Genomic DNA, 24,863 nt, shown 5'->3' with positions numbered 1-24,863 from the left:
GATGCAGCGAGGGCTCTCAGGTAGTTGCAGCTAACCAGGGTTAAGAAATAAAAGATGTGGTCTGGGGGAACTCTGGAGCAGCGGAATTGAAAAAAAAAAAAAAAGTGTGGAAAAAGATGTTGTCTAGAAGAGTAAGGTGAGCCATAACAAGGACTGTTCACTCATACCCTGCTCCTGGCTATGCCTCTCCGCCCAAACCCTCTCCAGTGTGGCCAGCACGCCGCTCCAGTCCTTAAATTCCAGGAATGGCCCTGGAACTTGGGATTCTCACCTCAGTCCCCACTGCCTCATCCCCACTTCCCGGCTCCCGCCTCCGCCACCCTCAGCCTGCAGCCCCCACATCGGCCCCCGCCCAGGTTCAGCTCCAGCACCCGGTTGCCTCTGCTGCAGCCGCTGCCATGGTGATGGATCTCGCGAGAACTGCCGCACGCTACCGCGCAGTTCTCGCGCGATCGGGAAGGTGGGAAGTATCCCGGTCTGGGGGTGGGGGTGCGCCGCACAGCTCCCGTCGCCGTCGCGGCTTCCGGTGCTAGGTGGAGGAAAGGAAGGAGGGAGCCAGGGAGCGGGGCCAGGGGAGCAGTGGTGCCGAAATCGGCTTGGGGGAGTCGAAGGGAGCGGAACCAGTGCCGAGCGGAACCTGCGGGGGCGGAGGCGGCGGCCGCAGCGGCGGAGCTGGGAGCAGGAACAGGTGAGGGGCTGGGGAAGGAAGGCGGGTCCCCGTAGAGGAGAGGCTCGGGGTGGGGGCTGAGGAGATAGACCCCCCCTCCCCCCGCCCCAGGCATTGCCGGGCAAGGAGCGGTGTGGTCTTTCCCACCGGAGAGCTCGGAGAGGGGGCGCCGGGCCAGTCTCTCGCCTGCCCCCGCATTTGAAGGACGCGGAGCTGGGGTGGGGGTGGGGGGCGCACACGAATTTGTGCCTCTGCCTCGCACGCGGGGGCGACCCGGGCTGCAGTTAGGTTCTCCTCGCCTTCAGGAGGTGGGCTTACGAGGGGTCGGGGTTGAGGTGAAGGAAAACAGTCCATAAAGAGGTGGTGCGGGGGCGGTGATGACTGTTTTGTATCCTTTTTCTCTTAAAAGGGCTAGGGAATGCCTCTTTTTCCTATCTTCTCTCCCGCTCCACCTTAGCACTAGGAGACCAGAGCCTTGCTGCGGTGACACCCTCAACTCCCATCATGGGGCAGGGGTGCGTAGGGGGTTTAGGGATTAGGTGACAAGGCAAGCTACTGGGGCACCCCGGGGGCACTATTCTGCTAAAGGTTGCGCTTTTGGGTCTTGGGAACCGCACGTTGGGAAGAGGGCAGCAGGTGGGGAGCGGGAGGAGAAGAGGCAGGAGAAGGGGGAGGGGGCATCTGAGCTTGCTTGGAGAGGAGAGGTGGTGCCTTCCTCCCCCAGGCAAAGCGGGGGCGGTCTCACAGGAGGAGGGAGCAGCTTGTCGCTGGCTCTGAGTTTGTGTCTTCCAATCCGCTTTCTTTCTTTAGGAAGTACCAGGATTCCCGGAACAGAAAATGGAGCCATTGCTTACACCAATGTTTGAGGGAAGGAGGGGGAGGTGGAGTTCCCTGTTAAACCTAGCCACTTGAATAGCAAAGTGGTAGCTCCTCTCTTGGGGGAGTTCCCTTCTTTTTGGGTTGTATTACTGCCGGTCTCATTCTGGCCAGGCCCGGAGGAGTGTGGTATGTGGTCAGGAGTGAGAAGAAATAGTGAGGTCATCCGGTTGAGGTTGAGGGAGAAGCGTAACTCAAAACCTGTCTCTGCTGCTGTTGGATTGGGTCACCCCTGGTCTATGGCATGAAAGTTTTATTGGTAGGAGATCTGCTGCAGGAGTCTGATTGCGTGGGTCAGTGCAACAGGACAGAATCTAGTCTCTGCCTACTTTTCTCCCCTTGTTCCTTAATCAGGTGGTGACCAGCTTTGCTGCCATTTTGTCTTGAGCTTCTTGGGGTAAGTGTCTCCACTTGGTATGACTGGAAGGGAGCAGTGAATTGGTTATTGCCCATTAGACCTGAGTTTGAATAACATGTCTCTAAAAGCTCATTTTAAGAAAGAAGCTGATCCACAGAGGTCACTTTTTCACAGAATGAATCAATGACCTTGGATTTAGCTGGGAAGGGCCCCCATGTATCACATATTTACGTGCCTCCTGCCTCCCAGCATAGAATTATTACCTTGCACCGTCAAAATTTTTGTGTGTGTCTTGTTTTTCCAAAGAGAAGAAACATTTCAGTTGCAGGGATGGGATCTCATGTTGTGTCACCCACGATGCCCATGCAAACAGTAGACACTCATGATGTATATGGGATGTGAATGGACAGAACTCAACAAGCTTTCTGATTACAGTTTAAGGAAAGAGAAAGAGATGACTTGACTCTCAGGGAGAGTGCCTGGGGATAGCTGAGTGAGGGTACAAAAGCCCTTAGCCATTGTAATTAAGTCTGAGTCTCTCCACTTTCCTAAGAGGCACAAAACAGGCCTGGATACTGGAAACTAAGACCCAAAAAGAAAAATATTACTAGAACACCAAGTCATTATTTATCTGAAATCTCAGATCCCCTGCTTCTCTATGTGGGCTAAAGGGGTCTCCGTTAAATGTTAAGTCAAAATTGGAATTCTGGAGATTATGGAGGAGGGAGCCAGTATCTGTGGTGTGGTGCCTGGCACAGAAGTGCCAGTGAATGGTAGCTGCTATTATTAAACTGAATGCAAGTATAAAGGAGGGAGGACAGCAGGCTGGAAAGAGTGGAAGTGAAGTCTTAAGTGCACAGAGGGTCATATTGTGCGTGTTCATCTCTGCTACTCTCTTTTCCACTGAGTCAAGAGGAAATGGACTCAGAGGATAGTGGGTGGGATTTGTTACTTAAAAGGAGGAACTTCTTTAAAACCAGTTTTGTTAAAGCCGAGTAAATAATAGGGAAATTGTGGAATCTGCTTCTCTGTACACCTTTAGAAATGGCTGCCAAGCAGCCGGAGACTCAAAGCATCTCACTGTGTTTGGTTCTCCTCACCATTTTTTTTTTTTTTTTTCCTCCTCACCATTTTTGTTGCAGGTCAATTTAGAGGCAAAATGGTGTGGTAATTGAGAGTGTGGTCCTTGGAATTAGACAAAATTGGGTTCAAATCCTGCCTCTGCTAATTACTAGTTGTATATAATTTCGGTGAAATTACTTGTCCTTTCTTATTCCTCATTTTCCTCATCAGTGAAGAGCATGACAATGATAGTACCTTCATAATATAGGCATGAGAATTAAATGAGATAACTGAGTGTAAAGCACTCAGTTTCATACAAAGCATGGTAAGTTTCAAATAAATATTAGTTGCTACGAATAATCATCATCATAATAGTAATAATAATATGAGCACTCAGGGCTGCCTTAGAGAAGGTTGACACAAGAACAACTTGCCGCCTGTGTAGAGGGATGATTGTTACCATGACTTTCTTTGCTGGTTGTAGGCTTATGAGCAATAAAATCTTTTTTCAGCATCAGCCTTACACAGGCAGCTCCTGCTGCCCGAGTGGGAGGTGAAGCTGGAGCAAGGCAGGGGCCCTGAACCACCAACTTGGATGCAGGGTGAGGATGTGGAGGCTCAAGAATAGTGTTCATGTTAGAAAAGTCAGCATGGGGTGCCTGGGTGGCTCAGTCAGTTAAGAGTCCGACTCAGGTCATGATCACAAAGTTCGTGAGATCGAGCCCCACATCAGGCTTTGCACTGTTATTATGGAGCCTGCTTGGGATTCTCTCTCTCCCTCTCTTTCTGTCCTTCCCCGCTTGAGTGTTCTCTTCTCTCTCAAAATAAATAAACATTAAAAAAAAAAAAAAAAAGCATGATTGAAGTAATGGTCGACTCTGATAAAAGAGCACTCTCGTTGACCTAGGTCAGTGATTTAGATTTCAGGGTCCCTTTATTTTAGGGCTCAGTATTTCAGCATCCTCCATTTCCTGGGCCACTTTTTTCTTTAAAAATTTTTTTTAATGTTTATTTTTGAGAGACAGTGTGAGCGGGAGAGGGACAGAGAGAGAGAGGGAGACACAGAATTCGAAGCAGACTCTAGGCTCCAAGCTGTCAGCACAGAGCCCAACATGGGGCTTGAACCTGCGAACCAGGAGATCATGACCTGAGTGGAAGTCAGACACTCAACCTGCTGAGCCACCCGGGCGCCCCTGGGCCATTCATTTCAGGGTCTCCTTTAAATGTCTACTTCTGGGGCGCCTGGGTGGCGCAGTCGGTTAAGCGTCCGACTTCAGCCAGGTCACGATCTCGCGGTCCAGGAGTTCGAGCCCCGCGTCAGGCTCTGGGCTGATGGCTCAGAGCCTGGAGCCTGTTTCTGATTCTGTGTCTCCCTCTCTCTCTGCCCCTCCCCCGTTCATGCTCTGTCTCTCTCTGTCCCCAAAATAAATAAACGTTGGAAAAAAAAAATTTAAATGTCTACTTCTGAGTACGTTTCAGAATGTACTGTATGGAGGTCCACAGTTGTGATACCTATGTAATTCTATTTGCTATACATTTTCAACATCTGTTGAAGTTATAGGTAGAGTGCTAGTAAAGCTTTTTGATAGTGAAAAAACATGGGGAACATTTAGAAGGAGTTCCACAAATGTTTGAAGGTTTGTATTATAGCCTAGGTAGGAACTGACTGAGGTAGGGATTCCGTGAACATGTAAGAGCTTTGCATTGGACTTCTCAAAGGACCAGAAGGGACATGGCTCAGGATTTCAGGGCTCTACCATTATCACCATATTCCTGAAGAAAGGTGAGATGATGGGGTGTAGCATATCTCATCATACCTTTTAGCTCTTCCGTTACTGATGAGAGCCTTGTGTGACGCTTCCTTTGTGAGTGTCAAGCGTGGATGTTTAAAACATTTTTTAATGTTTATTTTTTAGAGAGCAAAAGAGAGTATGAGTGGGGGAGGGGCAGAGAAAGAGGGAGACACAGAGTCCAAAGCAGGCTCCAGACTCCAAGCTGTCAGCACAGAGTCCGATGCGGGGCTTGAGCTCATGAATTATGAGATCATGACCTGAGCCAAAGTTAGATGCCTAACCAACTGAGCCACCAGGTGCCCCAAGCATGGATGTTTAAACTTAAATAATTTAAATGTGAAATGAAACATAATTTAGGCTGCAGGAGAACGTTTGCTCTCCGTTGCGATGGTTTTTTTTTTTCCTCAATTTTTTTTCATGTTTATTTATTTTTGAGAGAGAGAGAGACAGAGCACAAACAGGGGAGGGGCAGAGAGAGAGGGAGACAGAATCTGAACCAGGCTCCAGGCTCCAAACTGTCAGAACAGAGCCCGACATTGGGCCCGAACTCATTAACTGTGCGATCATGACCTGAGCTGAAGCTGGACCCTTAACCAACTGAGCCACTCAGGTGCCCCTTCATTGCGATGGTTTTTGACCCTTTCCTCTTTTTTTGTTAAAAGCAATAGAATGTTACCTTGTATAAAATCTTACTTGAAGTCTAATACATTTAGTGGATAAAAATGGAGCTGCTCTAGGAGCGCCTGGGTGGCTCAGTCGGTTGGGCTGCCGACTTCGGCTCAGGTCATGATCTCGTGGTCCTTGAATTCGAGCCCCACATCAGGCTCTGTGCTGACAGCTCAGAGCCTGGAGCCTGCTTCGGATTCTGTGTCTCCCTCTCTCTCTGCCCCTCCCCTGCTTGCTCTCTCTCTCTCTCTCTCTCTCTCTCTCAAAAATAAGAAACATTAAGAATTTTTTTTTTAAATGGAGCTGCTCTGGTGGTGGTGTAGAGTCATGGAGCATAATTAGAGCCTCTCATGTGGTTCCCCCCACCCCCACCCAGAAGCCTGTGAATCCCACCCAAGGAACCTTAGGGTTCTGAAAATGTAGCAACTACTTCTCGAGTTTGTCAGATACAGGAAGAGGATCAGGGATCACCTATAGAATAGTCTTCCTCAACCTCAGAAATGTTTCACCACCATCGTTAGAACCAGACTCCTCAAAAGCAAGCATGTTAGTCACTAGCCACAGATTAATCATGGTGTTGGGGACATGAAACATGAATAAGACATGGTCTCTGTTAGCAAGGGGCTCCTGGTTTGGTAAAATATTTCCCCAATCTTTTCTCATCATGGCATACGTAGAAAATGGTAATAGTGAGACATGGTGCTTACAAGCTGAGGTGACTGGCCCTTAAATTCTAGCCATCTTAATCTCTGCCTAGCCATCCAGTCTGATGGGATGTATGGCAGACCTGTTATGCATTAAAGGCACATTATTTCCAGCTCTGGAAAGCAAAATAGGCAAATGTAAATAAAACATACTGTGGTAAGTCCTAGAGTAGACATGCATTTGCGGTGCTAAAGGATCAGATGGCTCTTACTCCCCAAGCTAGTTGTTCCCTGTTTTCTGAATCCTTAGACTGCTCTGTAATGATGGGCCTTGTCAAACCATGGCTTCCTGTTTCATCTATTCACAACAGCTCCGTTTTGACTTGTGAAATGGGACCAAATTGGGGCAAAGGTTTATTAGGGCTTTAGGCTGACTACTCATGGAATTTCAGTGATGCTATAATTAAGAAAGCATAGTGTTCTGAATAGCTAAGGCATTGTATAGATGTAGGCATTGGAGCAGCCATGGAGTATCAGGCGATGGAACAGTTGTAAGCTGGTCAGATTCGAAGAATAGGGCAAGCTGATAGCTTTGGTTAGAGGGCAGTGCCACAGAATGTTCCAACGAAACAAATGAGTCTGGTTTTCATCTGGTCACTGTTTTATGTGGCTAAGTCATGTATTCTGAAACAGACCTGATTCTCTGTTCTGACTTGCTGAGGTTTGTGCATGGGAAAAGCCAGGCCCTTCCCAGGTGTTTGGGTCTTTCTAATCAGACAGGGGCAATTTAGGATCTTTCCTTGATAATGTGGCCTTCTTTCAGGTTCTCCTATATTGGAGTTGTCTTCTCAGACTAGAAGGGAAACTGGCATAATGATTCCGGCCTGAGCCTAAACCACTGTTAAGTGGAACCTAATTTTAGTTAGGTATGTTTTAATTTGTAACAATATCATCAATTGCCTAATAGCTAAGTTCAATAGGTATCTTTCAGGCCTTATCTTAATTTGACATTTCTAAAGCCTTTGACCCTCCTTCCTTTTTTTAAAACGTTTTTTACTGTCTTGACTTCCTTTGGGCCCCTCTGGTACCTTCTTACTCTCTTTCCTGGCTTCTGTTTTTGCCCAGTGCTTTAAATGTTGACATGCCCCAGGTTTTTGCCTTTGGCCTTTTTTTCCTGTCCCACTGTACACACTCTCCCTAGATATACAGTTAGAGTAGCATCAGTTGCAAAAGACAGAACACACACGTGTGGCGTAAACAGTAAGTGAATTTATTAAAGCATATATCTTGAAGTCTAGGTGAAATAAACCAGACACAAAGGAATAAAAGTGTATGATTCTATGTGTATGAAGCATCTAGAATAGTCAAATCCATAGACAGACGTAGAATGGTGGTTGCCAGGAGCTGGAGGTAGGGGAAGTGGCGGTTATTATTTAAGTTACAGAGCTTAAATTTGGGAATATGAAAATGTTCTGAAGATAGGTGGTGGTGCACAACAGTGTGAATGTATTTAATGCCATTGAACTGTGCACTTAAAAATGGTCAAAATGGTAAATTGTGTTATGTGTATTGCTCTCTATACACACACAAAGAAATGTAGGGTTACAACACTTTTCTTTTTAATCTACCAGCTTGGCAGGGTCATTAAGAATGCAGATTTTCTGGGGCGCCTGGGTGGTGCAGTCGGTTAAGCGTCCGACTTCAGCTCAGGTCACGATCTCGTGGTCCGTGAGTTCGAGCCCCGCGTCAGGCTCTGGGCTGATGGCTCAGAGCCTGGAGCCTGTTTCCGATTCTGTGTCTCCCCCTCTCTCTGCCCCTGCCCCGTTCATGCTCTGTCTCTCTCTGTCCCAAAAATAAATAAACGTTAAAAAAAAAAAAGAATGCAGATTTTCTTCATTTTTCTGCTCTGACAGCCTAGAGTTCTTATGTCTGTGCCTTCGTGTTCTCAGCATCTCATCCTTCTATGTCAACATCTATAGGCTAGATTGGGGCGCCTGGGTGGCTCAGTCAGTTAAGCATCCAACTTCAGCTGAGGTCATGATCTCACAGTTCGTGAGTTCGAGCCCTGCGTCAGGCTCTGTGCTGACAGCTCAGAGTCTGGAGCCTAAAGGCTGGAGAAGAGAATGTTGCCATATGTTTTTGTTTTTTTGTTTTTTTTTTTTTAAATAAAGTCTATTTATTTATTTGGAGGGAGGGAGGAAGGGGGGAAGAGAGAGAGAGAGAGAGAGAGACAGAGACAGAGACAGAGACAGAGACAAACACAAGCCAGGGAGGGAGATAGAGAATCCCAGGCAGGCTCCAACCACCAGCGCAGAGCCTGATGCGGGGCTTGAACTCACAAACTGTGAGATCATGATTTGAGCTGAAATCGAGAATTGGACGCTTAACTGACTGAGCCACATAGGTGCCCCAAGCATATGTCTTTTTTTTTTAAGATTGAGGAAAACTTTCCTGGATGCTCCCAGCAGACATTCCCCATGCCTTATTGGCTAGAATTAGCATATAACCGTTCGTGACTCAGTCACTGGCAGGGGAAATGAAATGCCTATATCCCTTAGGCTGATCACTTTTCCTACCCTAGAGTTGGGGAAAGGTATCTTTATACCCCCAACCCCAACATCTGAACAAATTAGGTCTTCTGTTAGAAGAAAGAAGAGGAAGAATAACTGTTTGGGTAGATAGCCAATAACTCCTGTCATCCTGGATCTTAGTTTCTCTTATGGCTTCAGTTACCATCTCTGCAGATGATTCTCAAATACTCAGCCTAACTTTTCTCCTGCAAATCAACTTAGCACCTCAAAATCAAACTTTATTCTAAAAACACCTTCAATCTCAGATCTGTTTCTCTTGTATTTCTTGTCTGAAGAAGTCCCACCAGATCACCCAGTCATTTAATAATCAGTCATTAAATCCTGTGGATTCTACGATTTTGATGTTTCAAATCTGTCCTCTCCTTTTTATTGCCACCTCTGGTTCAGAACTTTTGATTTGTCAACGGTATTACTGTACCTCCCACATGGTCTTTCTGTCTCAAGTCTTTTCTCTATTTTTTAACTTTTTTTAAATTTATTATTGAAAGACAGAGCATGAGCATGGGAGGGGCAGAGAGAGGAGGAGACACAGAATCCAAAGCAGGCTCCAGGCTCTGAGCTGTCAGCACAGAGCCCGACGCGGAGCTCGAACTCACAAACTGTGAGATCATGAGCTGAGTCGAAGTCGGATGCTTAACTGACTGAGCCACCCAGACGCCCCAAGTCTTTTCTCTTTTTAATTTATACCCTAAACTATTGCCAGAATGGTCTTTTTTTTGTTTTTTTTTTTTTTTTGGAAAGTAAGCTTTACATCTAACATGGGGCTTGAACTCCTGACCCTGAGATCAAGAGTTGCATCCTCTGCTGACTGAGCCAGGCACACCCAGAATGGTCTTTTTAAAGCATATACTTGATCATGTTATTCAATATGGCCTTTAAGGCCCTTCATGATCTAGCCCCTGCTTACCTCCAGAGTCATCACTTTCTTCTACCCACTATGAGATATCCAAATAATCTGCCTCTCAGATGCACCTGGCTTTGTCTAGTAAAAAGTGCTGTCTCTAACTCAAGTCTTTATGTCTTTGACGTGCTGTTCCCTCTCCCTTTTTATTGTTTAATTACTTCCTATTCTTCCTTTAGGAGTCAGCTCAGGTGTGACCTGAGAATCAGAGAATCGCCCTTTACCCCTGTTTTGATTAGCTGCTCCAGCTTTCTGTCCCCATAATACTATGTGCTTATCTCATTCTTACCCTCATGCTGTTTTGTAATCCTGGGTTTGCTAGTTTTCCTCTCCCATGACAGTTTCATGAATGCAGAAGCTGTCTTCCTCTCTGTATCCCTAGTTCCATATACTCAATAAATGCTTAATGAATGGATGGAAGCTGACATCTGAAGCTGTTTCTTGGCTTTGGGAAATCTCTGAGTCCAGTAGAAGTCATTGAGATACTAATCTAGGAGTTCTTGTGTACTTGTGATTATAGTGCTCTTGAGACAAAAACTTGGAAAGCTTATAGAGGTCACAAGCCAGCTGTGCTAAGGAAGCTAAATACAGGCGGACCCTGCTTTTGTTTCCTTAAATTTTATTGGTCTGCTCCATTGGCTTTGCTAAAAATAGCATCTCTATTAGTGATATCTCAATGTGAAAACCGTCTGGGAGCAAAGCTGCTTTTAGTGCACCCTGCTTGGCAGCAGACTTTGGTTTTCTTTTCCTCGGACCCATCATGTAGCCTGAAGAGGAGGAGGTGGTGCCAGATCAGAAGTCCCCTCGGAGGTGTCTTACGACGCAAGCCTGAGTCAGCCACAGGAGTCAGGTGAGGGGAGTGTGTGCGGCAGACCGAGCTGTGACTCTCAGTATCACTTGGAGAGTGAGGCAAGAATGTTCCTGCAACACACACAAGCCAAGATGGCTGAGCAGTTTCAGCAACAGCCTGCCTCTCCTGGGGGGGTGGAAGGATGGGCTTGGGGGCGGTAAGTAGCCCTCAGTGAGGACATCCTCAAATGAGGCTTAAATCAGGCAGTGTGCTTGATTGAACTCCTGCAGTGTCCCAGACAGATTGTCCTGGAACACATTTTTTTAGAGCTCTTCTTGTCGTTTGTACCACTGATAACAAAGTTTGTGATTGTAAAATAGAATGTTGAGATAAACTTTTTAATACTAGAGATATTACTGTATTCCATTTTTTATCCTAAGCCACTCACCTTTAGTTTTAACTGCTGATTCCTGGTTTCTAACAGCCCATGGAACCCTGGCATTTTGCCCTGTGAACACAGGAGTGCCATCTGTGGTAAAAGAGAGTAACTATAGGCTGCAGAGTACATAGGGAAACAATCCAGGGTTTATGGTTTGTTTTTTGTTTTTTGTTTTTTTCTTTTTTGCCATTCTGCCTCCCAGAGCTTTTTCTAGGAATGCATTATGGTGAAAGTGAGAATCAGCTGTAGAGACCAAGATTTGTGTTCATGGCACAAAGCTGAAAGTTGCCACCATCCTCATGGTAGGGGCATCAAGCTGTCTGGTAATAGGGACAGATCAAGAAAACCAATACCCACTTTGGAATGCTCATCTGAGTCAAGCTCTTGATTATATTAAAGAGGAGCCATAATTTCCACTAATGTCAAGGCCCTGGGCTTCCCCCCAGAGGACATGTGGTAACTCCTTGGGCATTTCATCAGTTATCCATCTGCCACATTGTGTATTAAGCGGCAAGAGAAAATTCCACCAATTTTAGTCTTCTAGTCCTTTTGGGGTGTTTCCAAACCAGTCTTTGGGTCAGGTATGTGTGGAGAATGGCCAAGAATTGACAGGATATCTAAGAAACCATTGGTGCATTACACAAAGATACCAAGTGCTGCTGGGGCAGAAGAAATGATATAAGAACAACCTCAGATGAGGCTTAAATTGGCCCATGTGCTTGATTGAACTCGTATAGTGGAATTGGCACTGGGAGTGGGACGGATCCAAAATAAAAGGCATAGTCCCTGCCCATGGAGAATACAGTGAAGCTGGAGAGATGGTAAATATACAGACTTATAAAGAGGAAAAAACTCCACAAGTTAGTAAGTGCCACTTGAGTGGTTCAGATGATTCAGGGACATACCAGGAAATAGAAATAAGTGTAACACTGGGATTAGCTTTTGAACCAAGACATTGGCATGCTAGCTTAGCAAAGAAGCAAACCAAAGTACAAGGTTTGCATGTTTGGGGGCAAGGGGTATTTTTCAGTCACTGCTGTACTCACAGTTGATAATCATTTACTCAGCAATAATTTCATTCTCGAAGGACAGCAAGATAAATGTGTGGCATAAATTTAATACAGAATCTGGGCCGAAGCCTATTACCAAAGTCTTAAAGGAAAGTATCATCTGGAGCTGGAGAAAAGGACACCTGAGCAGGAGACAAGATATAAAAGTAGGAAGACTTGGGGAAGATTTAAATTTCTGTAGGTGATGGTGGCAGGACCGGAAATCTGACTACTACAGATTGCTGGGGTCGATGGAATCTAATCTTATTAGTTGGGCAGATGTCCCCTCCTGCCTCAGGGATCCTCTGGGATCTGTCTGCCTGGGTGGGTTGAGGCAGGATGGGCAGGGACGATGGCTAGTGGGCGACTTGGCTGAAGTTGAGCCCTAAGGTTGAGCCAGGTCCTCTCTCTGGGGTGTGAGCCCTTTGGGTCAGGGGCAGGGCTCATCTGAGGAACCTACCAGGAGCACCACGCCTGGCTCATTAGTGGATGTCTGAGAAGGCCTTTGAAGATGAAACACTCCGTAAGCACTCATTGTTTCTGTTTTTTGGACAAACTAGTACTTTGGTCTCCAGGGGCTGTTGATCTGGCTCCTTTGTGCTAGTCTGGAATTTGCTCCAAACTGAGGAGAGTAGGAAACAAACAGAACTGAAATAGTTTTTGAGAAAACAGCTAAACTCCCACTAAACCCCCCATGCTTTAGCTTGTAAATAGGATTCCTACCCATCCACCTTTCACATTCTTGGGTTTGGGTGCACTCTGTCTTGACCTGTTCCTTCGCCTGCTGGGTTTGGGGTGTGTGTGTGTGCGCCTCTGGTTCCCAGACTCTATAGAGAATGCCAGCAGCTGGCATATGGTGATTGCTGAATAAGCTGCCTGCTGACGCATGTCTCCTGCAGGCACAGAGAACTGGCTGGCATGGGCGATTCTGAACCCCTGTTTCATTGTTGTTTCAAAGATGCATTTCTGTGGCTGTCCTGTTCCATAGAGAAGGGAGGGAAGAAGAGAAAATGAGTGACTCTGATTTTGTCTTTGGGGGCAATAGGTAGTAGGGTGGGAGGATGGGCATTTTGTACCTTCATAGTGGTTCTTAACTGCTGTCGTCTTCACTTTTTTAGCAGGTATTTGTTAAGTTCCTAGTATGTACCAAGCATAAGCTTCCAATCTGAGTGAGCTGCTAGTAAGGCCAGTTATAGACCTTACTATTTTAGTTCATTTGTTCCACTGCTATGTGCCAGGCACTAGTCAAGGTACCGGGAACACAGCAGTGAACAAAATAAAGAGCCGACATTGTAGAAGGAGAAAAACACAACAGCAAGAAACAAATGTGTGATGTGTCTGATGCTGAGAAATGCTATGAAGAACAGTGAAGTGGGATAAATGGGGTAGAGAGTGATGTGTGTATGTTTTGGTGGTTGTAGAAGGCCTCTTTGATAAGGTGATACTCAAATGGATGCCTGAAGGAAGTGAGGGAGTACTCTGGGAAGGTTAACTCAGGGCAGAGTGAAGAGCAAGTACAAAAGCTTTGAGACAAGAAGTTGTTGGGGAATTGAAGTGGAGTGAGCCAAAGGGAGAGCAGTAGAGGATCTAACAACAGAAGCAGGGGAATGCAGATCATGCAGGACCTTGTAAGCCACGGTATGGCTTTGGGTTTTACTGAAAAGGAGATACGAAGCCAAGAGAGGGTTGAACCGAGAAGCAGCATGACCTGATTTTGGTTTTAAAAGCAGTCTGGCTATGTGGAGAATAGACTGAAGGGGGTGGGGGGAAGAGGCAGGGAATGAGGTGACTGCCTCATTGCAGGTGAGAATGTAGAAAAGCTGTCCTTTGATGGGCCACAGTGAGCCTAGGAATGAGGGGGAGCCTAGGAATGGCTGAGAATTGAGGGGGAGCCTCTCCCCACCCCGTCTTCCAGCTTGGTGTACGGTTGTATGAACGAGAACAACTTGAGCAGCTGGCACTTCACAAAGTGGAAAGGATCAGCCTCTTTTAGGGAGTGTTACTTTCTTATTTCTTCCTCATTGATTTTGGTGTGTGGAAGGAAGGTAGAATTATAGAAGTAGAGAAAGGGAAGAAGTAGAGTCCCTTGATTTGAACAGAGAGCCTAGACCTTGGGAACCTGGCAAGCCCAAACCTTGTCAGGAGTCACAAAGAACCACTCCTCATTCCACTCCCTCCTCTCCCAGCCTTTCTGGGAGTCTCAGGGTAAGGCTGAGGGAGGGAGGGGCATTCATGGTCTCAAGACCTTATATGGTATAGAGTGTCAGAACTCAAGGGACTCTAGAAGTCATCTAGTTCAACCCCCTCCATTTATAGGGGCAGATATGGATGGGTGAAATAACTTGTCCAAAGTCACATGGGTATATTACTAGCAGAGCAGGGGTCCTGAGTGTTCAGTGCTTTGTCTCTCTGCTCCCAAAGACTCAGGATGTGTCTGAGTAGGACTTGATCTTCCTAGTCCTCTCAGGCTCTCAGTTTGGCATGAACTCCAGCCATGACTTTGGCAAATCCCATTCGCACGAGATCCTGACTAGCAGATGGTGGTAATGAGTTTATGTTTCTTTGCCTAGGATCAAGTTCTCCATACCAGGGGCCAGGCCAAAACCAGACTGCCACTGCCCCCACTTGAGCCCGCCTGTCCTCAGAAAGTGGTTGCTGTGATCATGGGTAATATCTTTGGAAACCTTCTCAAGAGCCTGATTGGGAAGAAGGAGATGCGTATCCTGATGGTGGGCCTGGATGCCGCAGGAAAGACCACCATCCTGTATAAGCTGAAACTGGGGGAGATCGTCACTACCATCCCCACCATCGGTAAGGGTACAGCTTAGATGTAGGCTTTCATGCCAACAGCTGAGCCAGGCAGGGGGCCTGTTCCTAGATCCCCCACCTGGCCACCAGGCAAGTCCATGCAACTTGGGGGGATTCAGGGAAGGATGGTTATTTAGCTTACTAGCAGGTGCTGGGGCTGCCGTTTGCCCACCTACCCTGGTCCTCTCTGATGCGGGAACTTCCGAAGCCTGGCACTGAACAGTCGCCCTGAGGCACTGAGCTGGTTTATTCTTTGTGTTGTTTGGAAAGCGGGTGAAAGGCTTTGATGTTCCTGCCAGGGGCCAGGAGTTGGTTCGGTTTAGATCCTCAGTGGCCCTGATCCTGGTTAAGACCTGCCTGTGGGAGGGAGAGAATTTGCCTTATTGATGGGGCTCCAGATCATCATTGTCCATTGGTTCTGCGTTTGGGGCTCCAGGACTATAGCTCACTTTTTCTTCACCGTGTTTCCCAGGCCCTACTTCTTAGCTGTGGCAGACTCTGGTGGCTGAGGTACAGGAATGGAGCTGAGTCATTTCTTTGCAGGAGGGAGAGGCAAAGACTGAAGAGAATGAGTGGAGAAGGTTAGCTCATGTTACCCAGGCGATTGTGAACCTCCTGACTGGCCCTTCTCATTCTCTTCCTCTTTTTCTCTTTTTGGCCTTTAGGCTACTAGGTCAGGGAATGCCAGGCCTGAGGAAGCCTTAGTTTCCTTTGCTAGGATCATAGCCAGGCTGGGGGAAACAGAAATGAACCCACCTGGGTATTGTTCGCAGGCCTGGTGTTTGAGGCCTAGTGGCCATTGTTTTTTCCAAAGGGTTCAACGTGGAAACAGTGGAGTACAAGAATATCAGCTTCACAGTTTGGGATGTGGGTGGCCAGGACAAGATTCGGCCTCTCTGGAGACACTACTTCCAGAACACCCAAGGTATGGAATATGAATTGCCCAGGTTGGCACGGGTTGGTTGGGTATGAGCAGAAGGAATGACCTTCATTTTTGGTTATGGGCAGCCAGTTCTTGCCCGGCTTCAACTCCTAGGGGTGGGAACAAAGGAGGAAAGGGAGCAAATATTTGGAGGGCATGTGGAGGGTGTTGTCTTTTGGTGGTGTGTGTGCGGGGAGGGGGAGTTCATCTGCTGTCTTGTGCAGCCCATGCTCTGCCTCCCTAGGGTTGATATTTGTGGTCGACAGCAATGATCGGGAGCGAGTAAATGAGGCCCGGGAGGAACTGATGAGGATGCTGGCAGAGGATGAACTCCGGGATGCAGTGCTCCTTGTCTTTGCAAATAAACAGGTGAGACTTTCCCCACCCCTGGATTTGAGAGATGACAACCTGGCTGTAGAAATCATGAGCCTTGGGGCTTATTGTAGGGGAAGCCCTGTGTTCTCAATTTTGGAAGTGTGGGAAATACGATTAGCTGGCTTCTTTATGTTCCTCTTCTTGTCCCCCACCCAGCTTTAATTAGCAACATTTCTGTCCTCAGAGATTTGGTGTGGTAGATACATCACCTCAAATCCCTCCTTCATCTTCCCTGATGTCTACTTTAGTGGAACTGCCCTCACTCCTGCAGTCAGACAGACATGATTCTTTGCCCAGTCTGAATCACCTCTCCACTTCCCTACCAACCCCATATTTGGTTTGCAGCTCCCCAGTGGAATGACCTTTAGTGCCTTGAATCTGTGGCTCTAGGATGACTAAATCCAAAGCTGCTCCTTAGGACCTTGTTCTGGCTCCTACAGTGGAGGAGGAGGAGAGGGTGCTGGTACACATCTCTTTGGTAGATGGGTGCTCTAGAAGCCTTTGAAAGATCCTGAGGCTCCTTTTTGTGTGTCTTCCTCGCGCTCCAGGATTTGCCTAATGCTATGAACGCTGCCGAGATCACAGACAAGTTGGGCCTGCATTCCCTGCGTCACCGCAACTGGTACATTCAGGCCACCTGTGCCACCAGCGGGGACGGGCTGTACGAAGGCCTGGACTGGCTGGCCAATCAGCTCAAAAACAAGAAGTGAGAGCCAGGCAGCCCTATTCGACCACCCCACCCACCCCTGACACACCTACTGTCTCCCTACCCCAGTCCTGCCCCTTCCTTCCCGTTGCCAGTGTGGCCAGGGCCCTGGGTATCATGTCCGCATGCCCAACAAGAGCCTTGCCTCCCCTGCCTCCCCTCCTCTTCCCTGTCCATGACCAGTCCCCGGTTGTTGTCCTGATGATGAATCATTCCAATTTATCGGATTTAAAACAAAAACAAGGTTGTTATGGTTTCATGGGGTGGCCCCCCTCATCCTTGGGTTTGGGAGGTGGGGTGGGGTATTCTCTTCGTTCGCTTCGTTTGGCTCTGGTTGCTGTGCTCTTGGCATCTGAGTCCCTTCCCTTTCCCCACAGGTCCTTCTCCTATTCCCCGTCTTCCTTTCCTTTGCCACCCTCTCCCCGTTCTACATGGAAATTGCACGGGCCTCTCTGTGTGTGCGTGCATGTGTGCGCGTGTATATACATGTATAGAGAGATATATATGCAGGGGCCGGGGGAAGGGTGGAGGGGTGGAGTGCAGCTCGAGGCTGGGAGCCAGGACACTGCCCGCCCTAGCCTATCATCTGCCTCTCCCATGTTGATGAGATAAAGGGAAAAAGGTAGAGGGAAGGCTGTCCCACTTGCAGTGGTTCCTCTCTTCTCTGCAGGTGGGTTTTTCTGGATGATAGGATGGATGGTGGATTTTCCACCACCATCTTCCTGTGTACCTCTCTCTCCTGCTTAGGGCAGGGGGGTGGTGTTTATCTCTAGATGACTGTTCCCAAGGAGATACCATTCTGCCCTGCCTTGTTAGTGGGGAGAAGAGAGGAGCCCACTCACTCTTACCAGCCCAGTGTTCAACTGGTCCTCCTCCTCATCCTTAGATCTGTTCCTCAGGAGCTTGTGGGGAAGATAGGGAGAGCAAGACCATGGGGGTGTGTTTGGGACCAAGGGCACTGGGGGGGTGGGCCTCAGGTTTTTCATCTTCATACTTTTGTGTTGTTACGAGGTGAGGCATGGATCAGTCCTGTTCCTGCCTTCCCATGTGCCCCCCCCCCTTCCTTATCTTCTGATCTTGGGGATCGGGTGGTTCATCTATCCTTTGTCAGAAGTTTCCTCACTTTAGTAGTCCTGCTGGCCTGACCAGGGCTGGCTGGGTGGTTTAATGGGAAGCAAGGGAGTGGGGGTGACATAGCAGACCTCAGTTTCAATTCCCCTTCTCTCCACTTCACTCTTTTTTTAGTCCAGGATGTGCTGAAGGCTGAAAATTTTCTATTCTGTTTCTAGACCCTCAGGCTATCCTGCTGTCCCTCCTGACTCCCATCCCAACAGTTTTTCCCTGCCCATTTCACCCACTTCCCATAAATCAATTTGAGGGTCGGAGTGGAGGAAACAGAACTCTGAAGTAGTTGTTGGTGCTGGTGGGATGCAGTGGTCTTCAGAGTCCTCCCACCATAATTATGTAGTTGTTCAGAAGCTGCTGCTGCTACTGCGTCTCTCTGTGTACAGGGGGCGCTTGTCCCTGACGTCCTGGCCTGGGTCCTGACTTTGCGGTTTCTGTGAAGCCGTGGCTTTTCTGTGGGCTCCTGTGTGTGCTGGCTGCGCCCTGAGCTCCTGAACAGCCACCCATAATCTTTCTGCTAAGGTCAGGGCCCAGGCCCCCTGACAAGCATGGCTGAGGGACCCCTTCCCAGAAGGAGTGTCCCAAGCCCCACCCCATGGGGCCAGGCTTCCTGCCACCTTTGTCTACAACAGGCAGATCAGTATCCCCACCCTGACCCAGGTTGAACTGTGAAAGAGAGGTTCCAGGGGTGTCTCCCTCAGTGCCAGTTCCTTAGTGATGTACTATTTACCCAAGATGCAGTGGGTGTGGTGTGTGCAGGTCTCTTGATCTCTAGGCCTGTGTGTGTGCGTGTGTGTGTGTGTGTGTGTGTGTGTGTGTGTGTGTGTTTGGTGGCGGGGTGAGGGGAGAGGGGTGCTGGAGCTTCTATTTCATTTTAATGTATATTCACTCCCATGAACCCCATGGATGCTTCTCTCCACCCCTTTTCTTTGCTTCTGCCTCAGTTTCCTCATGTTTTTGCTCCTGCTCCTGTTTCCTCTCCCTTCCTGAACTCTTTCCTTGGCCTTCTCAACTCATTCACTGCTGTTGCCTGCTGTCGTCTCCCCTTTCCTTGTTTCATTCCTACTTAGGATTCCCCACTCTTGATCTTTGCGGTAGGTGAGAATTTTGCCTCTTCTCCTGCCTCCCAGTCTGACTCTCCCTAGTTAGATGTCAGTCCCAAATAGGTTTTTCTCATTTTAGGCCCACCCCTACCTTGCTTTGGGGAGCTCCAGAGACCAGCGGGCCTGAGCGTTAGGAAGCAGCCTTGGAGGTTGCCTTGGTGCTGCTCAAGGATGTATCCAGCAGGGGGCAGTAAGTGATCTTGGTAGTGTCCCTGGCTGCCAGGCCCTTGGCAGGGGTGGTCTCTTCAACATTCCCATTCACCTAAAAGCTCTTTTTGGATTGGGTTTTTCATTCCATTTTTGCTTGCTCCCTTCCACACTCTTCTCTGGGAGATTTAATTTTATGCTTTCCTTTGTTACAGCCTCTTCCCCCCTGGAGAATTCCCCTCCCCCCCAAAGTTTGTTTTGTGGTGTTATGGTGGTAACTGCAGTTCTGAACTGGTTTTTCTCTTCTTTTTTCCTCCTCTGGAATGTAGACTGTATATGTTTAATAACTCACCTTCTCTCTCCTTGCTCAAAATGTGGGATACGCGATGACTGTGACCCTGGTTGGAAATTAAACTTGTTTTATGCAGCTTTGGAGCAGACCTTCATCCTTGATGTGCAGCAGCCATGGGACAGTAGTTTAATGGTGAGGGTACTTCTGTCTTTGGTCCCTCTCTGTAGACTGCTCCTTCTCTCAGCAAAGGGGTAAAGGGTACACTTGACAGGGATGGGGCTGGGGGAGAGTGAGATTATTGAGGAATTTAGGCTTATCTCTACACTGCTTACTACTTCCCATCATATTCCAGAGAGGAGCATAAATGAATTGGGCACCAGAGTGTGCCTTTGTGACTTTGCTCCTTAGTTGTAAAGGGTTTAATCCTGTACTTTGCTTTATTTATCACCTGCTGGTAGACACTAGAGACTTGAGTGGCTAGAGGACCCTGAACTCGGAGTGACCCAGACTGCCTCCATTCTCAGATCTCCTGAGCCCTGTGCATCAGGTGCTTGTAGTTGGAACAGGGTCCCCTCATCCATAGACTGGAGTCCCCTCTCTCGTCTGATTTTGGATTTTGGCAGTGAGTAAGCATGAAGGATAAAGGCCTGGATAGTGTAATGAACTTGATCCTCTTTACAACTGTGGCCCTGTATCACCACTGCTTCAGGCATGTGGTTCCCCGTTGTCAGGATGCCAAAAACCTCATCCAGAGATTCCACAAATGTCTTGAGGGAAAGGACAAGCCTCCGCCCTCCCAACCCACTCCTGTCACTACTCCCTTCCTCTCCTGCTAATACTGTCTGGCTCCAGGCAAAGAAAGAGATAGTGCTCCCCTTTCTTTAGGGGGTGAGATCTGGGTGAGCTAGGCAGGCCATCCCCACTCTTGCCACTTTCTTAAGTGTTGTGGGAAAGGGACAGGTTTTAGGCATATAGTAAGTTTGAGAGCCCCGAGTGCCGGTGTGAAGTAAATCATTTGTATTCAGTTACCTCCCTGGTCCTCAAAAGCTCTGCCTGGTGACCAATGTTACTGATAAGAGCACCTTTCCCAAGTGCTTTATTTGTACATTTATAAGTATGTTCCTTCTAGAACAACCCCTCATAAGATCGTGATAATAGGACTTTAGCTGGATGGCAGGCCAGTGGGTGTCTTTTGACCCCTGAAGAGGACGACCTGATCCGTTTTGTCCCTCAGTACTCTATTTAAGATTCCAGAAGGGAGGTGCGGGGGAACCCTCTTGTGTCAGTTGCTTAAACCTTCCAGCTTCTTTCAAGAGGGGTTGGGGGGGAAGAGGGAGAGACTTAACCTGGAAAGTAAGTGTTTAGCATCCAGCTCTTAGGACAGATAGCAACCTTATCTGCCCAGAACTTGAATAGCTCTTCAGTCATGGCTTGGCAGACTTGGGCCCAGGGTCTACCTCAGAATAATCTGGGTAACGGAGCTTCCAACATGAGCTTGGAGAAAGTCAGTGGAAGGCTTTGGATTGGTCAGGCTGCCGTAGACAGAACTGTCCTCCTCGTTACAGAGTTTGGGGTCAGTGGCAGGGAAAATGAGTGTGGGTATGTGTGAGTTTCTCAGACTAGAGGTATAAGGTTTGAAGGCTCTGGGGATTCGCTGCTATCACTTCCAGTTCAAGTGCCTAGATTGGTCAGAGCAGAACATTGACAGGTATTTACTGAGTACTTTTGAGGGTTCCAGACCTGTGCTAAGAAGGAAGTCAAACCACTGGATAGACCTGGGAATCCATTTCTGGGACGCTTTGAAATCCTTTGGGATATCCATAGTGCAGTACATTGGGGTAGTGAGAGTTGGGGAATAACTGGGGGATACCCCTTTGCTACTGCTTGGTGCACAGAGTGGTGTCTTTGGGCAGGCAGTCATAGTACTAAGAATGCTTCCAGTTCTGAAGGGTGTGGAATTAGGAGGGTCAAAGTCCATCTCTCTACTTTCTAACCTGGTACCTGGAGGGATAGAGTTTCCTGCTGGTCGCTGGGGAAAGATAGGATCCAGTGGCCTTCCTTCCTCTACAGGTTTTTCATTCTAATTGGGTTTCCTGGCCCTGATTGCTGGGGTTGGGTAAGAAATGACCCTGAATTCCTGAGCAAAGGGAAGAGGAGGTTAAGTCTGAGGAAATCCAAACCTTATGAAAGGGAGCAAGGCCACTGAAGGCAGTGGCTGGAGGTCTGGAAGTGACGAACTTGTGTCAGGACTGACGACCATCATGGCTTGAAGGTGAGTGTCTGCTTATGTGTGTCACTTTGGCCATCAGCTACAGAAGAGAGGATCTGGGCTCTAGTTTAGGAACAAATCTGGTTTCCGAACTGAACATCGTGGAGTAGAGAGGATGACACTCAAGCCAGAACTTTGGCTCTCTAGGCCCAGAGCCAACCAGTGCTACCTATGCACGCTTCCTCCCACCACCCTTACTCCTAACCAGGCACGTTGAAAGCTGTCTCTGAAGAGGTCTGGACAGTCAGTCTGGGCCTGGCAGGAGGTTTGAGAATGAACTTGTCCACCTGGCACCCTGTCCCCCCCCCCCCCCCCCCCGGCCCCCCCAACATCCACCCCTTCATCACACACATTGTTGAGAGTCCTCCTAGAACAGAATTGAGTACAAGACCTTTTAAGGGTTGGAGGACTTAGCTTGGGGCTCTGAACCACAGGGATTTAGATGTTAGCTTCTTTCTGCATTCTTAATGTAGAAAGAGGTGCTTTCTTGGCTTTAGGTGATAAGAGATGGAGAATCTCAGTTTTTGCCTATGCCTTAGGGAAAAACATACTGATGGGATGAACAGCCATGGGGGGAGTGGGGAGCAGTACTGCTTGTTTTGGATGAGCGAGTGCATAACCATACCTAAAAAAACATTTTATCATCCAGGGTATGCATACCCTTGAAAATATGGCATTAGCTTTTGAATCCAGATTTACATATGCTGACTCACAGGCTTTTTATTTATTAACAGTCTTAAAAACAAACATATTAAAAACATTTAAAAAGCAGTGCCCTGCTTACTATCTGGCACATAATAGGCATTCAGCTTTGATGAGTGAATAAACATAACTGTCCATAACCAAACTGGGCCGCCTGGTGGGCCCCGCATGAGTTCAGGGGGCTGTGGTAGAGTTTCTAGTACTCACTGACAGAGACCCTTTGAAGGGTGGAGGCCTTTCCAGGAGTGGCCCTCTGATTTCAAAGTTGTGCCTCCAGTCAGGGTTGTGCCAGCTCCTCTACCTTTCCCAGAACCATCTCACCTTTCTCTGTTCTCCTAACTTCACCCAAGGAGAGAGCTTCTTCCTCTCTGTTCCCTTCTGGGTCCAGGTGGGCTTGTGCTGCCCTCTGTGGGTGATCTTGTTGCCTTAGTTTTGCCCTAGTCTCACTCCTGCCCCCCACCCCCACTCCATCCTCACTTCCCCTTTCCATTCAGAGTCCTGGACCTGGACCGGGCAGCAGCCCTCCATTTTCATGAAACCATTCCAGTCAGCCCATGCGGAAGTGCAGTATGGGCTCTCACCGCTTTGCTCCAAAACCTTCAGTGGATTCCCACTGCCTTAGTCTGACATCGAATCTCTCCACAACCAGCTCTTGCTTTTCTCCCCAGCTACCTCTTTCTACTCTTCTGCTTGAATCCATTACTTTAGCCAAACTGGTATACTAGTTTTTCCCAAATATCCGGCCTACTGCCTTTATCCCCTTTCTCACTTGTTTAAAAATACTTTTCTTTAAGATCTACAAAGCTGCCCATGACCTCTCTAATCCCAAGGATTCCTTTTTCCCCCCCTTGCTGGCTCCTTTAGTTCTATTAGCATAATTCATTCAACATCTCTCACACCTTCCCTTATATTGTTATATGTCATGTTCATTCATTTAATATTTAATTTGGAAATTTATTTTTGTAACCAAAGTAATCTTCATTGCAAAACATCCAAACAATACATAAATGTACAGAGCAACATGTGAAACCTGTTTGCCTCTGTTTTTCTCAATGTAACCACCCTCAGCTATTTGGTGTGCCTCCTTCTGGTAGTCTCTTTTCTAAATATATGTAGCTCCACACATTTGGGGAAGGGCTAAAACATAAATGGACTCATATCACATTTATTATTTTTGCTTTTCTCATTTTTAATGTTTTATTCATTTTTGAGAGAGAGAGAGAGAGCATGAGCAGGGGAGGGGCAGAGAGAGAGGGAGACACAGAATCCCAAGCAGGCTCCAGGCTCTGAGCTGTCAGCACAAAGCCCAACGCGAGGCTCGAACTCACGGACTGTGAGATCCTGACCTGAGCTGAAGTCAGACACTTAACGGACTGAGCCACCCTCTTGCTTTTTTTAACATAAGGGTATATACATTTGTCTTGAAGTTTTTCCAAATTAGCATAGATATTTTTAATTGTATTAAAAGTATTGCATAGCATAATATTTATTCAAAATAAAACACATTTGTCTAGAATCTGTTATATGGGGGGTACTGTACAGCTAGTACCTGGGGGACTCCAGACATGATCACAACCTTGTCCTTGCCATCAGTGAGATGGCTCTTGAGAGAAAGGGAGAAGTGAGGCACACATAAATAATTGCAACACAACAGAAAATAACATCCCTGAGTGTATGCTGGAAGTTCAGAAATAAGTAACTTCTAGCTAAGGGAATCAGGACTTTACAGAGGAAGTGATATTTGAACTTGGTTTGGAGGAAGCTTGACAGGTGAAGGAAGAGCATGAGCCAGGGCACAGAGATGGAAACACATGATGAAGGTTGATCTGATGCCAGACCACATTCCATGAGCAGGAAGGGGATTTGGTTCAATTCATAGGTGTTTAATGAGCATCTATGTGTCAAACACCATACGAGGCGAGGCAATGGAACACAGAAATGAGAAAGATGAGGTTGCAGTCTTTAAAAGGCATTTAGTTTAGTGGAATAAAAGCCAGGTTTGGAAAGGCAGATAAGGACCAGATAGTGAAAGCTTTCAACTGGCATGTCATGGAATCTCAATTTGATTCATGGGGCCATGTGAGGCTGTAGGCTCCATGACAAGCCGAGCAGACCGCAGCAGTGCACAGAATGGGCTAAAGTAGGCTGGGGATGAGGGGCTTAGAATGTTCTTCCTTTCTTTTTTTAAAAACAAGACAAATTTCACTTCTACCTCAATTGAAAAGTATCTGGTGGTAGGCAGTCCAGGTGTGGTGGCTTTACAGTTATCAGGGCTGAGACTTCTTTTTGCTTCACCAGCCTCACACATAGCTTCCTCCTCATGGTCACCTCATGCTCTAATGTGGCTGCTAGAGTGTAATTCATCTCAGCTACATTCCAGACAGCAGAAAAAAGGAAGGGGGAAGGAGCCTGGGGGGAGGAAGAGGAGCACACAATGACACACTTCTTAGCTAATTCCCACTAAGGGCCTTGCTGGAAGTCCAGGATAAGATTTCCAACACTTCTGTTATGACTTACTGGCCAGAACTTAGTCACATGGCCTTATCCAGCTTTAAGGAAGACTTGGAAATGTAGTTTT

The 24,863-nt window shown here is 47.5% G+C and overlaps 1 protein-coding gene across 3 annotated transcripts; it reads left to right on the top strand.

Moving 5' to 3' along the window:
* The first annotated feature begins 483 nt into the window (after positions 1-483).
* On the top strand, positions 484-19,449 carry ARF3 (ADP ribosylation factor 3). Of its 3 annotated transcripts, XM_047865513.1 has the most exons (7): positions 484-688; positions 1,898-1,940; positions 10,325-10,408; positions 14,407-14,647; positions 15,459-15,569; positions 15,811-15,935; positions 16,490-19,449. In XM_047865513.1, the coding sequence occupies exons 4-7, from the start codon at positions 14,500-14,502 to the stop codon at positions 16,649-16,651; spliced, it is 546 nt and encodes a 181-aa protein (XP_047721469.1). In that variant the 5' UTR covers positions 484-688; positions 1,898-1,940; positions 10,325-10,408; positions 14,407-14,499; the 3' UTR covers positions 16,652-19,449. The 3 variants fall into 3 exon arrangements, with proteins under 3 accessions (XP_047721469.1, XP_047721467.1, XP_047721468.1); XM_047865511.1 differs by lacking the exon at positions 10,325-10,408; XM_047865512.1 differs by lacking the exons at positions 1,898-1,940; positions 10,325-10,408.
* Positions 19,450-24,863: the final 5,414 nt, after the last annotated feature.

The sequence above is a fragment of the Prionailurus viverrinus genome, chromosome B4 (genome assembly GCF_022837055.1).
Source record: "Prionailurus viverrinus isolate Anna chromosome B4, UM_Priviv_1.0, whole genome shotgun sequence".
NCBI classification, from domain to species: domain Eukaryota; kingdom Metazoa; phylum Chordata; class Mammalia; order Carnivora; family Felidae; genus Prionailurus; species Prionailurus viverrinus.
This window is presented reverse-complemented; position numbering and strand designations above follow the sequence as displayed.

What these genes read in the sequence shown, in the direction of transcription:
- ARF3 (XM_047865512.1), top strand. Translation starts at nt 14,500, where the DNA reads ATGGGTAATATCTTTGGAAACCTTCTCAAGAGCCTGATTGGGAAGAAG. An exon ending in CTACTTCCAGAACACCCAAG is followed by an intron (nt 15,570 to 15,810) that starts GTATGGAATATG and finishes CTGCCTCCCTAG; the next exon opens with GGTTGATATTTGTGGTCGAC. An exon ending in TTGTCTTTGCAAATAAACAG is followed by an intron (nt 15,936 to 16,489) that starts GTGAGACTTTCC and finishes CTCGCGCTCCAG; the next exon opens with GATTTGCCTAATGCTATGAA.